The sequence below is a fragment of the Melospiza melodia genome, chromosome 21, assembly GCF_035770615.1.
Source record: "Melospiza melodia melodia isolate bMelMel2 chromosome 21, bMelMel2.pri, whole genome shotgun sequence".
In the NCBI taxonomy this organism is placed as follows: domain Eukaryota; kingdom Metazoa; phylum Chordata; class Aves; order Passeriformes; family Passerellidae; genus Melospiza; species Melospiza melodia.
This window is the reverse complement of record NC_086214.1, coordinates 4,236,220-4,251,096: the sequence shown is the minus strand read 5'-3', so window position 1 is coordinate 4,251,096 and position 14,877 is coordinate 4,236,220. Positions and strand designations below refer to the sequence as shown.

The window sequence follows — 14,877 nt, the reverse complement described above, 5'->3', positions numbered from 1 at the left end:
CCTTCCCTGCTGTCATCAGGGAAATCATTGATAGGCCACTAATTAAAGCCCCAGGCCTTAATTTGATAATTTACCTGACATTTTCTGCATATTGGGAGTTGGTTGAATTTCAGCCCCGGAGCTCAGAGGCTCCCAGAGTTTCCTGCAGAGATGCTGGATCCCTGCAGTGAGCCCCAGCTGGGTGGTGGAGGTGCAGAGAGGCAGCAGGGCTGGGAAATCCCAGAGTGGAAAATGGGATTGTTGCCATGAGCCCCCAGCTGGAGCCCCTGGAGCAGCTCTGGTGTCCCCAGCATGAGGAGGGGCTGTGTCAGAACCCAGGACATTGCTCTGGCTGCTTTGGGGGATATGAGACCCTGGCAGGGGTCAGAGACCTTGGCACAGAGTCACAAACACCTGTGCCTTTGATTTTAGCCCATGGACACAATTACCAACTTTGTGTGAAGGGTTACAAGCCACAAGGGTTTGAGTAGAATGATAGTGAATTTGTCTCAGGGTGAAATTGTAGAATTTTGGGGATTTAGAATGGGGGTTCAGGAGGCAAGATGGAGGAATCTGAGCGTGTCCTGTCCTCCTCCTCCTCCTCCTCCATTGTTGGAATCCAGGACATCCCTCTGGCTGTCTTGGATGGCTCGAGCCCCTGCCAAAGGGCTCAGAGGCCCTGGCACAGAGTCCAAGACCCCTGTGCCTTTGATCTTGACCCATGGAAAAAGTTACCAACCTTATATGAGGATCTGCAAGCCACGAAAGTCTAAGTAGAATGATAGTTTGTCACGGGGTGAAATATCAATTTTTTGGGGTTTTTAGAATGGGAGTTCAAGAGGCAAGATGGAGGAATCTGGGCACGTCCTGTCCTTCTTCTCCTTCTTCTTGTCCTCCATCATCTGCTGTGATGGTGACACTTTTGGATTGGTTTAGAGTAGAGACAGACTGTCTAACATAGGTGATAGGTATTGGAAAATTATTGTAAATAAAGCACACACAGTTCTTAGTATAAAAAGCCAACAGCACCCCAAGGGCAGGGACTGTGCCACAACCCGAGCTGCTGGACAGATCTCAGCAGGTCAGAGAGAGAATGGAATAGATAAGAGAAAATAAACAACCTTGAAAAGCAGAGCTGAGGAATCTTGACTTCTTCTTCTGTCTTGAGGCTGGGAAAAAGAGACTTTCTGATACCTGGGGGTCATCTCAACCACAGAAACCTGAGAGACCTTGGAGCTGTGGGGCAAGGCCAGAGGAGTCATGACGTTGATGAAGGGACTGGAGCTCCTCCTGTATGGACACATGCTGGGAAATTTGGGATTGTTCAGCCTGGGGAACAGGAGGTGGTTGGAGAGCTCCCAGCACCTGCCAGGGTCTGGAGGGGACACAGGGAAGGCAGAGAGGGACCCTGCATCAGGAACTGGGGGACAGGACACAGGCAGGGCTGGATGGGATATTGGGAATTAGGAATTGTTCCCTGGACAGGCCCTGGCACAGGTTATTCCGTGGATTCACCATCCCTGGCAGTGCCCAAGGCCAGGCTGGACGGGGCTTGGAGCACCCTGGGACGGTGGAAGGTGTCCCTGCTGGGTGGAACTGGATGAGTTTTAACCCATTCCATGATTCCATCCATGATTGTAGGATGTGTGGATTCAGTGTGTTGAAACAGGAATGGCAAGGCTGGGAGGGGGACAAAGAAATTCCTTCTGGGCAGGTCCAGGGCTGCCCCAAATGCTGCTTGTGGTGAGGAAGGTGAGCAGCTCCATGATCCAGGTTTATTAGAACCAGCAGCAGCTTAACAGGAATTGGACACCTGGAAGTTCTTCCAGTCTGTTCTCAGCCTCTTGCAGACAATGGTAAATGCACTAATTATTTTTTTAATATCTTTTTTCTACATATTTTATAACCTGCTCTTTAGTGTAAAATTGGAAGCCAAATCCAATCGTGGGGGAAAATTAATTTCCTTGAATTGAAGGGGCAATCTCCTTGAGACTTTTTAATCATTAGATGATAACTGTGAGCTAAAGAAAGGCAGACCATTAAAGTAACTTAATAGAGCAGGATAAACGTTTTTCCCTGTATCTCCTTCATCTTTATTTAGAGATCCACGAGGAGGATATTTCATAAAAGCTGCTCTTCTTGACCTTTCTTCACTTGTTCTGTAGAAGAACCAACCAAAAGAATGGCAAGGAAGTAACACTGTGGAGTTCTGGATACAAACCCAATAATTCTGCTCAGCATCTCTGCTCTTCCTTCCTGCCAAATTCTGCTTTTCCTTTCTCATTAAAGGGAGAACAGCTATCGGACACATAAAAATGCATTCGGCTGAGCTGGGTGATTTTTAAAAACAAGCTGTGTAAATGCTTTTAATTAAGGGGCAGAGGAACAAGAGGCTTTATCAGCTCTTTGTCTGCAGGCCATTATTTCGTTGGGGATGAGCAATCCATTATTGTCAGCAGCCACCTTTTTGAGGGATTTACTCCCAAATCAAATGGTGTTTTTATTTAAATTGTTGAGTGCTGCTTGATTCCTCATTTATTTAATGTGGAGGCATTGTTAGAGAGGAGAATGGAGCTCTTAATTTGGATTGCTGGAGGGAGCAGGACTGGTGCCTTGGGAGCTGCCTTGGGATCCTGGGCTGGAATGGGATGTGCAGCACAATGGGGAGGGGGAAAACTGGAAGGTGAAGTTGCTAAATCCCAGTTCAGCTGTTCCCAAGAGAATTTTGGGAAGGGTTGATGGCTCTGGGCTTTATTTATAAAGTGAAGTGTCATGTTGTGAAGTCTCAGGAAGAAATTCCTCCCTGTGGGGGTGGGCAGGCCCTGGCAGGGGTTATTCCATGGATTACCCATCCCTGGCAGTGCCCAAGGCCAGGCTGGACACTGGGGCTTGGAGCAGCCTGGGACAGTGGGAGGTGTCCCTGCCATGGCAGGGGTGGCACTGGATGGGCTTTGAGGTCCTTTCCAACCCAAACCATTCCATGATTTACAAACAACAATGGAAGAAGCTCTCAGGGTACAGCTCCTGTTCAAGGCTCCTGAGCTGTTTCCAGCCCAGAAAACCTCATTTACCTGTTTGAGAGTTCCCACTGATCCACATTATTGGGTCCAAAATGCAGTTTCCTGTGTCTGAAACTTTCTCCTGGATTCTTTTTCAGGCTTTTACCTCTCCTCTGAGTGTCTCTAACAGTTTTTGACAGGAGAAGTCAGAGGTTTCCACACCTATTCCCAGTGGAGGAGATGAACTGGGTTGTTCATACCCTGGATAAAACCAGAACAATTTTCCCTTCTCTTAAATTCCAGGAGGTAATCTAGGATAATGGAACTATTAGATTTGGCATCTGTAAGGTGGTTATCATTTCAGAAGGAATTGTTTCTGTTAATGGCAGTTAACTTGCTACAAATAAAGCAAGAGAATTGAAATCTTAAGTACCAGAGTGGCAGCAAACCATGAAACATTATCCTGCTCCATGGAAGGAAGGCTGAGCCAGCTGTCAGGGAAGAAATCTATTGGAAAAACCCTCTGATGGATTCCAATTGGAACTAATTTAATGTGGCAGCAGCATCCAGCTCTTCAACTTTCTATTAGAAATATTAAAATGTCTATAAATAATAATATTAAAGTGAGCAGAAGCTTTCATCCAAGGAACTCGTGGGTATAATCAGGATGAGTTTGGTGGCTGTTGGTGGAGCTGGGCTGTGAAATCCTTGGAATTCCTGAGCTGCCCTGGGGTGCCCAGGAGCTGCCCTGGCAGACTTGGGCACTGTGTGAGGTGAGGATGGAGAGCTGTGAGCTTTGGAGGAATTCAGGGCTGTTCTCCACCTCTGCAGCTCAAATCTGCTCAGTCCAGCCTTGGAGTGCTCCATGGCACGGACAGGGCTGGAATGGGCTTTGGGCCAGGATTTGGGGGCTGCTGTTACCCCACAGGATCCTGTCAGCCCATTCCTGCCTCGAGAGCAGCTTCCCTCTGCAGAGCAGCCATTCCTGGGGCCCCTGGGACTTCCATGGGCTCACAAAAGTGAGAATGGCCTGTCCCTATAGGACACGAAACAACACAAGCACACACACTGCTGTTCTCAAGGTGAAGAAAAAAGGGAAGTTTATTTTCTGACTCCAACATTTATAGTTTTCCAAGAGTGACAGTGGATTGGAGGGTGACAGTGCCACCTCTCTAATGACACTGGACAGACCAACAGTCCATCAACTTTCTCCTCTTCCATAAAGGAATGCAAAACAATGAGTTATTTACAGAAAGTGTGTGAGAAAGTTCGCTACAAGAATGTCAACATCAGAAGGCTTAGAAAATCTTAAAAAACCAGGGTGACAATGGGCATCCCATCCCCCTGTTCAGAGCTGAGAGCTCAGGGTGGGCAGGGGAGCCCTGGAGCTCCCCAAAAATCCTGTGGCAGGACCTTGTGTTGGGATGTTGGGGGTCTTCATGGCCAACCCCTCCCTGTAAAATTCACTGGCACCTCCCTGCTGGACTGAGTGGGTCCCTGGGATTTTCCTTTCCAGCACAGATTCAAAGAGCAGCAGTCAGATGGGAAAATGCTTTTTCTATTTCTGTTCCAGCACAGGGAATATCCCAGGGGCAAACAGTGCACACACCATGGTGGCAGCAGCAGCTGAGAGTGTCCCCAAGCAGAACCACGTGGGATGTGCAGTGCTGGGCTCTGGGCAAAGTGCTCTTTTATGGAGAGGTCACGAGGGCTAAGCACTCCAAAAATCCCCTGAAATGTGATCTCAGAGTGTTGTGAATCACAACTGCATCCTCATCTCAGGGCAGCTGGAGCAGCTGGAGAGCTGGTCCATGGGTTTGTGAGTAATGAGGGTCATTAGTAAACACAACCATCTATAATGTCCTTAAAATTGCACAGTTATGACGAATTAACTCCTGGCACTGTGATTTTCCTCCCTCCTTGTGCTATTCCACTGATGCTCCCAGTTTTCTGGGTTATTTCCTTGTCCCTGGCTGCTCCTGCAGTGTGAGCTGAGAGCTCAGAGCTGGAGGGCACGAGGTGCAGGATGGATGTGACAGCTTGATCCCTAACCCAGAGCCCTGCTGATACTGGGGGAATTGGAAATGACCCCACAGATGCTTCTCCAAACAGTTTTTAAAGGATTTGCTTCTATGAATTTGCAGCGAGCTTGCTGCTGGTGGCTATGGCTCCTTTGTGATTCCAGCTGGAAATGCTCTGTCCTGGAATACCCTAAAAATAACCATCCTAAAGTCTACTCCATTCCAGACATGCTGGAAGTAAGAGAAGAGCGTCTTGGTTTGGAAAAAGAGGTGTTTGCTAAGGAAGGCAGGAGCCTTCCTAGAAATAGAAAACGTAAACCCCCTCTCTCTGAATTATTATAATTCTGAAATTAAGGGGCTCTCAGGCAAAGATATGGGAATAGAAATATCAATTCATTACTAGGAAAATTTGAAATACAAATGCAATAGTACAAAAAAAAAAAAAACAAACCGCAGCCAGAGTGAGAGCAGTCCCTGCCCCCTGTGTGTCAGGGGGTGTCCCAGCCCCATGCCAGGGGGGCTCAGCCCTCCTGCAGTGCCAGCTGTGGCTCTGCTGCAGCAGGGATCCTGCACAAGGGGGGAGTTTTCCTCTGCAGCTCCAGGGCTGCTGCAGATGGGCCTGGGCTCCCTCTGGCCATGCAGGGCAGCAGAAAGCTGCTCCTCTGGCAGTGCAGGGGGCAAAGGCTGCTGTGCTGTGCCAGGCCCAGATTGGATCCAGGCAGGAATGCTTGGCTCCTCCCCTGGGCGGAGCATCTCCCCATGGGATGCTGGGATTGGATCAGCCCTGCAGGGACACTCAGTGGCCATGGGCAGCAGAGATCTGCTGGAGGGAGGGTTGGTGTGGGAGAGATAAAGAAACAACTGCCCCAAGGACAGCAGAGAGCTGCCCCAGCTCTGACAGGTGGGGATAGAATGCACACACACATATATAACCTAAGGCAAAGGGAAAGGCCATTATTATATTTCCATTATTATACTTCCATTATTATATTTCCATTATTATACTTCCATTATTATATTTCCTTCATTTATGGCAGAGTTGTGCCCTTGCCCACAGACACCCTGAGGTATTTCCAGTAAAGCAAGGCCTGAGAGCTCCTTCATTAAAATTCCAGGAAAACCTTCTTCCAGGTCTGTACAGCCTGAAATGAGCTTGGATTTTGGACCATTTATTGCAGTGGTAAAACAATGTCTTCAAAGGCACATAGCCATGAAATCTTTGAGATGAGTTGTTGTTGGGAAGGATGAAAGTTTGACAAGAAAGTCTCACAGATATTTATGCTTGACAGAAAGATTTTTGAAGAAAGAATATGAAGAAGGAATAGAGATGGAAGCAAGTTTTGATATAGAAGAAAAGAATTGCTGAGCCAGTCTCACTGGATAACCAAGGGGGCAAAGGGTGTGTGAGTTAGAAGGGATTTTTATGGCTTAGAGCAAAGGATAAACCCACCCCAAACAAGAAGATGTTTTTACCAAGCAGAAAGAGAGCACAGGCAAACAAGGCAGCAAATGTGGCAAGTAGAGAAAAGGTCTCAGAATTTTCCACTGCAAGAAAACTGAGAAACAACTTCTAGCTTAAACTGTAATGTACTGACTTTTAGTGATTGGAGAACTATATGGCAATTAATTACAGGATTTATGATAGGCTATAGATAAAAGTTAACTATCCTGGCTATCCTCTCAGCATACTTGGGAGGATGAATAGGACTCAACCAAACACAAATCCAAAAAACCCTAGCTTTGTCTTCCATCTCCCACCTAGGCTGAATAGCAATCATTATCATCTACAACCCTAAACTTACCCTCCTCAAATTCTACCTATATGCTATAGGTAGTAGTTATATGTCACAGACATCTTTCATGGAAAATCCTTTCTCAGGATTTTTCCTCCTGAGAAGCTGGGAGGCCTCAGGAACAAAATGTAAACAATGGTTATCTGCTGCTGTGGAATGCAACAGGTGCATCTGGGATTGGTCTCATGTGGTTGTTTCTAATTAATGGCCAATCACAGTCAGCTGGCTCGGATACAGAGCCCAAGCCACAAACCTTTGTTATCATTCTTTGGTATTCTATTCTTAGCCAGCCTTCTGATGAAATCCTTTCTTCTATTCTTTTAGTATTGTTTTAATATAATATATATCATAAAATAATAAATCAAGCCTTCTGAAATATGGAGCCAGATCCTTGTCTCTTCCCTCATTCTGAGACCCCTGTGAACACCGTCACAGTTATATACAAAAATAACTATAAAAAATAACTGCAACTGTTTTCCTCACCCTAAACACAATCAAGATTGGTTCTACTGTATGAAGATGCTCAGAAAAGAAAAGTCTATTATGCATTGTAACCTAAACCAAAGGGTCTCCAGGGCTGCCTGCAGCTGGAGCTGACAGCTGTGGGCACAGCTCTGTCACCCACCACCCTCGAATGCTGTAACACCTTGGGTACAATAAACTGCATTTTGGATACAATAAACTGCATTTTGGATACAAAAAACTGTATTTAGAAGAGCTGCCTGGAGTCCCACATCTCTCATTCAGGCTCTTACCAGCGGCAGTGGGAGGCAGCTGAGCTCAGCAGCAGTGAGCCCATGGGCCAGCAGGGATGGGGCAGTGTCCCTCAGTGTCCCTCAATGTCCCTCAGTTCCCTCAGTGTCCCTCAGTGTCCCCCAGTGTCCCTCAATGTCCCTCAGTGTCCCTCATGTCCCTTAATGTCTCTCAATGTCACTCAGTTTCCCTCAGTGTCCCTCAATGTCCCTCAGTGTCCCTCAGTGCCCCTCAATGTCCCTCAGTGTCCCTCAGTGCCCTCAATGTCCCTCAGTGCCCCTCAATGTCCCTCAGTGCCCCTCAGTGTCCCCCAGTGTCCCTCATGTCCCTTAATGTCTCTCAATGTCCCTCAATGTCACTCAGTTTCCCTCAGTGTCCCTCAGTGTCCCTCAGTGTCCCTCAATGTCCCTCAGTGTCCCTCAGTTCCCTCAATGTCCCTCAGTGTCCCTCAGTGTCCCTCACTGTCCCTTAATGTCTCTCAATGTCCCTCAATGTCCCTCAGTGTCCCTCAGTGTCCCTCACTGTCCCTTAATGTCTCTCAGTGTCCCTCAGTGTCCCTCAGTGTTCCTCAATGTCCCTCAGTGTCCCTCAGTGTCCCTCAGTGTCCCCCAGTGTCCCTCACTGTCCCTCAGTGTCCCTCACTGTCCCCTGTGCTCTCTCCCATGCAGGACCCCGGCCATGATCGGCTGCTCCTTCGTGGTGAACAGGAAATTCTTTGGCGAGATCGGGCTGCTGGACCCCGGCATGGACGTGTACGGAGGGGAGAACATCGAGCTGGGCATCAAGGTCGGTGCCATGGGCAGCAAAATGTCACCTGAGGGTGCTCCCAGGAGCACAGAGGTGTCACTGGGCTGAGCAGTTACTGGCACCCTCAGGGCAGCTGGGAGGTGCTGGCATTCGCAGCGTTTTAATTTCACTTTGCGGGAGAAAAATGACTCGATTCCGGGGACGAGTTTCATTTTTTATCTTGGATTCCAATCTGTGTGAGCTGATGCAAAAAGCTGCTGGGATGAAGTGGCATTTCCAGCTTGAACCTGGCTGTGTTGTCACAGTGTTGCTGGAAGTTACAGGGATCTTTAATAAACACAATTGGGTGAGCAGTGTTTGGGGGTGCTGGGGCTCCTCTGAGTGTCTCAGGAAGACACAAAGCCTGCAAATATTTTCCATTTGCATTTAGCATCTGCAAATAAAACGTGCTCACAAGCACAAAAGCTGCTTTGAACAGTGAAACTCTACAAGGCAGGATTTCAGAGCTGCCTCAGTGCCTCCCCCTGACAACATCCCCTGATTGCTGTGTACAATATTAGATCTGGCTTAGTGATTCAAGTGTTTACACACACTGAAGTGATTCATAAGTGATGAATTCCATGTTCAGAGTAACCTGGGATGGCAGAGTCCGTGGAGATTCTTCCAGGCATGCTTTGGAGTACACTTGTGCATTAACGAGCTGATAGGGGGAGGCTGGAGACTTCTAACTGGAAAATTGCATTGATTGTGCTGTTGTAAAAATGAAAAATCATTGTTCAGCTCAGAGATTCACCAGAGGATATTTGCTTTGCTGGCAAGGCACAGGAAACTTAGGAAATCTGTTGTTGTTGGCTATGGGGAGCAATAATCTCCCTTAAACAAGGGAGTGGAAATTAAAGGTTTTCAATGTGCCACAGAGCTCCTCTCCTTGTGAAGTAATTACTGCTCATCCTGCAGTGGGGCTGCAGAGATCCCTCTCCAAACCCAGCTCCTCTCGTGCCTCTCCTGCTTTGTTTGGCTTTGGGATTTTTGGTCTCATTGTGGAGCTGCTCTTCTCACAGTAATTTCAGCTAATTTGCCTGGTTTGGGGGGATTTCATTGAAGACTGGCTTCTTAACTGGAAAAATTGGATGGATGTCTCAGAGAAAGTGGTGAGCATTTGTCCTCTTCTTTTTCATGTGCTGAATTTTTTAGAAAGGCCCATAAACATCCTTGTGGGAAAAAAATAAAAAACCCTCCTGTTCCCCAAGTGACTTTCCCAAGCTTGAGTTTCCAAGCCATGGATTTTCACACTCATGCTGTGTGTTCTGGTCAAGGTTTTGAAATTACTGGTGGTTTTGAGAGCCAAAATACTTTAAAATCTGCCTTGTAAGGCTGCACAGAAAGTAGAATTTTAAAGATTCTTGAGCTCCAGAAATCTGTTTGTGGGTGTTTTGCTGTTTTGCCTGATAAGTGGCTGTCTGAAGTCCCAAAGGTAACTTAGGGGTTCCTTGGTTGTTCCAGTGATTCCTGGATGAAAATAAATGCAGAAAGTGTTTCTTTTTGATGATGGTGCAAATTCCATCATCGTTCTGAGAATCTTGGGGCACTTTTAAATGTTTTTTGGATGTGATTGTCCCTCTCTGCTCTGCACTGGTGCAGCCTCACCTCAAATCCTGGCAGCAGTTTTGGCACCAAAATATCTGAAAAATCTAGTGAGAACTGCCCAAAGAACAAAAATGAAGTAATAAATTCATTGAAGTTATAAAGCACAAGGTAACCTGTTATGGGAAATTAAATTGAGGAATCTGAATAACAAATGGAAACAAAGAATTGAGAAGGTTGGGCTAACCTGGAAGGGCCAGAGCCCTGTACAAGAGTCCTGATTATAAATAAACTAAATAAATTAATTAAATAAATGCTTCAGGGTGAGACATTTAGAGAAAAAGGAAAACAATATTATCTCATTTGCTTCTCCTGTGTTTTGCTTCTTTGGAATGTGGTTGGAGATTGTTTATCCAACATGTGAATTGTTTTAACTTCAATTATGGTCCGGCTGTGTTGGGACTCTGGAGAGAGTCACGAGTTTTTAATTAGTATCTTGTTAAGCCTTCTGTAAGTATCTTTAGTATAGTTTTAGTATAGTATATAATGTAATATAATGTAATGTATATAATATAATATAATATAATATAATATAATATAATATAATATAATATAATATAATATAATATAATATAATATAATATAATATAATATAATATAATATAATATAATATAATATAATATAATATAATATTTAGTCGTCTAAGAACATAAAGCCAGATTAATAATTTCCTTCCTGCCACGGAGAGCTCCAAAAATTCCACATGGTGCCCAATTCTTATGGTTTCAAAGTGCTGCTGGTGCTGCTGCTGTGGGTCCCTGGCAGCTCCAGGTGGGAATTTTGTCACAGAGATTTCTTTTCTCATCCCGGCTCCTCCTGCTGGAAAGTTTTCATTTCTTCTGGAGCTGTTTGTGGCCCTGGGTTTCAGTGAGTGTGACTAAGTGGGGAGGCTGCCTGGGCTCTTGTGCTCTGCAGGGAGGCTTAATAGCTTTTCATGGTTAGTCACAGACATTCCCTACAGATGCTCCATAAAATTGTGTGGATCTGCTGGAATAAAGATGCCAAAGTCTGTGCCATGGCTGCTGCCACGGTTTCCAAGTCTGGGATGGGCTGCAAGGTTGTTTTCAGAGTATTTTGTGCTTGTGTCATGCATTGCTAATTAAAGTTATTTGAGTTGTCTTTTCGAGATTAATTTAATCAATAGGGATATTATTACTACTTTGATGGTATCATTTGTACAAATTGTCACTTGAAGAAAGCAATTAACTAAGAATGCTTATTAGCTGATCCATCCCACACCTTATTTGTGCTGCAGGAATCGATTATTGGATTCATTAAGTCAAGCACAATTCAGGGATCCCTTTGAGGTTTAACCACTGACTTGAGCTGCTTTTACTGCTGCTGTTAAATTGGCTGGGGGTTGGCCTGGAGCCTTGAAAGTATTTCCAGAAGGAAAGCATGGCATCTCCTCTTAATATCCCAGACTTTTTCCCCCCAGATTTGTCCTCTGAATCCAGCAAGGCAGATGACTGGTACTGCCAAGTGAGAGGATTTATGTGCATGGGGCACATGGGGTGGGATTCCCACGGAATCATGGAATGATTGTGTTGGGCGGGATGTTAAAAACCATCTGATCCCACCCCTGCCATGGCAGGGACACCTCCCACTGTCCCAGGCTGCTCCCAGCCCTGCCCAGCCTGGCCTTGGGCACTGCCAGGGATCCAGGGGCAGCCCCAGCTGCTCTGGGCACCCTGTGCCAGGGCCTGCCCACCCTCACAGGGAAAAATTCCTCATTCCCAATATCCCATCCTCTGGCAGTGGGAGCCTTTCCCTGTGTCCTGTCCCTCCATCCCTTGTCCCCAGTCCCTCTCCAGCTCTCCTGGAGCCCCTTCAGGCCCTGCAAGGGCTCTGAGCTCTCCCTGGAGCTTCTCCTCTCCAGGTGAGCACCCCCAGATCTCCAGCCTGGCTCCAGCCCTGGAGCAGCTCCGTGCCTTCCTCAGGATTTGCTCCATGTGCTTCCCTCCAGCAGGGAATGAAACTCTGGGCTCACCCATCAGGGAAAGAAATGGTGGAGTTGGAGCAAGATGTGGAAAAACCAACAGGGAAAGCACTAAAACCTGGAGAAATTATCAGCCATGGGAGGTGAATCTAGCACTGCTCTGTGGGGCTGTGAGGGGATGGATCAGCTCTCCCTCCTCCATCTCCAGGCACAAGGAGCATGGAGCAGCTCCTCCCGACCTGCTGGTGCCTTGCAGGACCTTGGAGACTCCTGCAGTTCAGCAAACATCAAAAAAAAAACCCCAACCAAACAAAAACAAACAAAAAAACAACCCCCCCACCCAAAAAATAAAACCCCTCCAAAAATACCCCAAAAAACCAAAACAAAAACAAACAAAAATCCAAAAAAAACAAACAAAAAAAAAAGAAACCAACCTCAAACATTCAAAGAGTTTGAAACAATCAAGCAAAAAACCCACAACCCAAACTTGCCAGCAATATAAACTCAAGACCAATATTTTATCTGTCAGACACCAAAATCCAGTTAGAAATTAGGACTTAAGGATCTTTCCGAATAAAAATCAAGTTAATTTGAGGGAAATAAGACTAGGGTAGGCCTGACCTTAGGAAAGCTCTCAGAAATACTGATACACCAGGAATACACAACCTCCATCTGTTTATTTGTACCTGCACCCCTGGTAGAGGAGATTTTGCTCTTTAGAGTGATTGTGGTGTGGTGGGAACAAATATTTGCAGCCCTGAACAATACGCAATCACTGCCTGCATTTGTTTGAAGAGCAGGAATCAGCACAAGTGTGAGCCCAGCTCTGAGCTCTGCCATTTGAGCTGTCAGCCCGGGATTTGCAGGCTGCTCGAGGGTGCTTTGGCTGGAGCTCTGCTCTTGTTTTCTAAACTGATAAAATGCTCTCCATCCCAGCCTCCTGCAGGGAGTGGAGCTGTGTTTGGATTGTTCCTGAGCAGGAGTGCTGGGTTTTGGCTGTCCCTGCTGGGGAAGGGGTGGCAGGAGGCTCCCAGCTCCCTTCCCTCTGAGAATAAAGGGTTTGTCATCCCTGTTATCTGCTGGAGATGGGACAGAGCAGGGAGGAAGGACTGATTGTCACCCCAGCTGATTCCCCTCTTGTCCCTGACAAGCTGATTTTTATGCTGGGAAGGCTCTGATCATCTTTGCTGGGAAATGTGATGGCTCTGCCCGTGCAATAACCGTGTGAGAGGCACTGGTGGGTGAAGAAATCCATTTCAGGACTCAGCCATGCCTCGTTGTCACATCAAACTCTGGCAGGTGTCAGCTTTTCACTGATTCTCGCGGGATTGGTGCCTCTGGCAGGCAGTGCTTGGGATTTGTCAGGGGCTGGTGTAACACTGGGCCAGCTCAGAGCCTGTCCAGGGCCTGGGTGGTGAAACCCAGATGTGGAGAGAGGAACAGCAGCCCTGGGGCTCTTGGGCTGTGGAGCCAGGACAAGGCTGAGCAGGTCTCGGGTTTGGTGTTGCTGAAATGGCTCCCAAGGTATTAAAGTCTCTTTTTCTCCCAGCCCCATGACCAAAGAAGTTGAGATTCCATGATTTTCTGCTTCTCAATGTTGTTTATTTTCTCTTATCTCTTCCATTCTCTCTCTGACCTGCTGAGATCTGTCCAGCAGGTTGGGTTGTGGCACAGTCCCTGCCCTTGGGGTGCTGTTGGCTTTTTATACTGTGTGTGCTTTATTTACAATAATTTTCCAATACCTATCACCTATGTTAGACAGTCTGTCTCAAAACCAATCCAGAAGTGTCACCATCACAGCAGAAGATGGAGGGTGAGAAGGAGAAGGACAGGACATGCCCAGATTCCTCCATCTTGGCTTCTAAAGCCCCATTCTAAATCCCCAACATTCTACTTTTTCACCCTGTGACAAACTCACTATCATTCTACACAAACTCTTGTGGCTTGTAACTCCTCACACAAAGTTGGTAATTGTTTCCATGGGCTAAAATCAAAGGCACAGGTGTTTGTGACTCTGTGCCAAGGTCTCTGAGCCCCCTGCCAGGGTCTGGAGTCCTCCAGGGCAGCCAGAGCAATGTCCTGGGTTCTGACAGGCAGGTTCATGGATCTGGCAGTTTGCTTTCTTTGTGCCCTCAGCACTGAGTTTCAGACACCCTGAGGGAGTTCCTGCTGTGCTCTGACTCTGCTCTCACTCACCCTTGTTGCTCTTTCCGCTGCATTTTGGTGAGGTCTGAGCTTCCCCTGCTGTAGGATTTGGCTCTCACTGGCTCTGTCCACTGAGGGACTCCTTGGACAGGTGCCCCAGCCCAGCTGGGGACACCAAAGACACCTCCAGTGTCCCCAGGACAGCTGGGTTTTGGGTTTCCATCCCACACTGCTTTTCTTGGGCATGACTTCCATCACTTGAACTTCTCCTGGGCTTCCATCTCTCCATCCTCTGTGGGGCAATGTGACTGTGTTCACAGGGGTCTCAGGATGAGGGAAGAGACGAGGATTTCACTCCATGTTTCAGAAGGCTGATTTATTATTTTAAGATATATATTACATTAAAACTATTCTAAAAGAATAGAAGGAAAGGTTTCTTCTCAGAAGGCTGGCTAAGAATAGCAAGGAAAGAATGATAACAAAGGTTTGTGGCTCGGACAGAGAGTCCGAGCCAGCTGACTGTGATTGGCCATTAATTAGAAACAACCACATGAGACCAATCCCAGATGCACCTGTTGCATTCCACAGCAGCAGATAATCAATGTTTACATTTTGTTGCTGAAACTGCAGCTTCTCAGAGGGAAAAATCCCAAGAAAGGATTTTTCATAAAAGGTGTCTGCGACATTACCCCATAAACCAGAAAAACCAGCCTTGTCTCTCCCTAAAATCCAACTCCCAGCAAAACTGAACTTTGTCTTCTGACAAAAAAACACTCTTGGGAAATGCCAAGGAAAATGTGACACCAAGAAATGAGGCTCATCGTGAGCTGAGGTGAGGAACGTGGAGTTTTTTCAT

At 46.7% G+C, this 14,877-nt stretch overlaps 1 protein-coding gene across 1 annotated transcript in view; it reads left to right on the top strand.

Annotated features, from left to right (window-relative positions):
- Positions 1–14,877, top strand: part of GALNT17 (polypeptide N-acetylgalactosaminyltransferase 17) — a 242,225-nt gene that overhangs the window by 148,113 nt on the left and 79,235 nt on the right. The window contains exon 6 of the mRNA XM_063174223.1: positions 8,214–8,331. Within this exon, the coding sequence (XP_063030293.1) occupies positions 8,214–8,331 (118 nt within the window). The remainder of the gene's footprint in view (positions 1–8,213; positions 8,332–14,877) is intronic.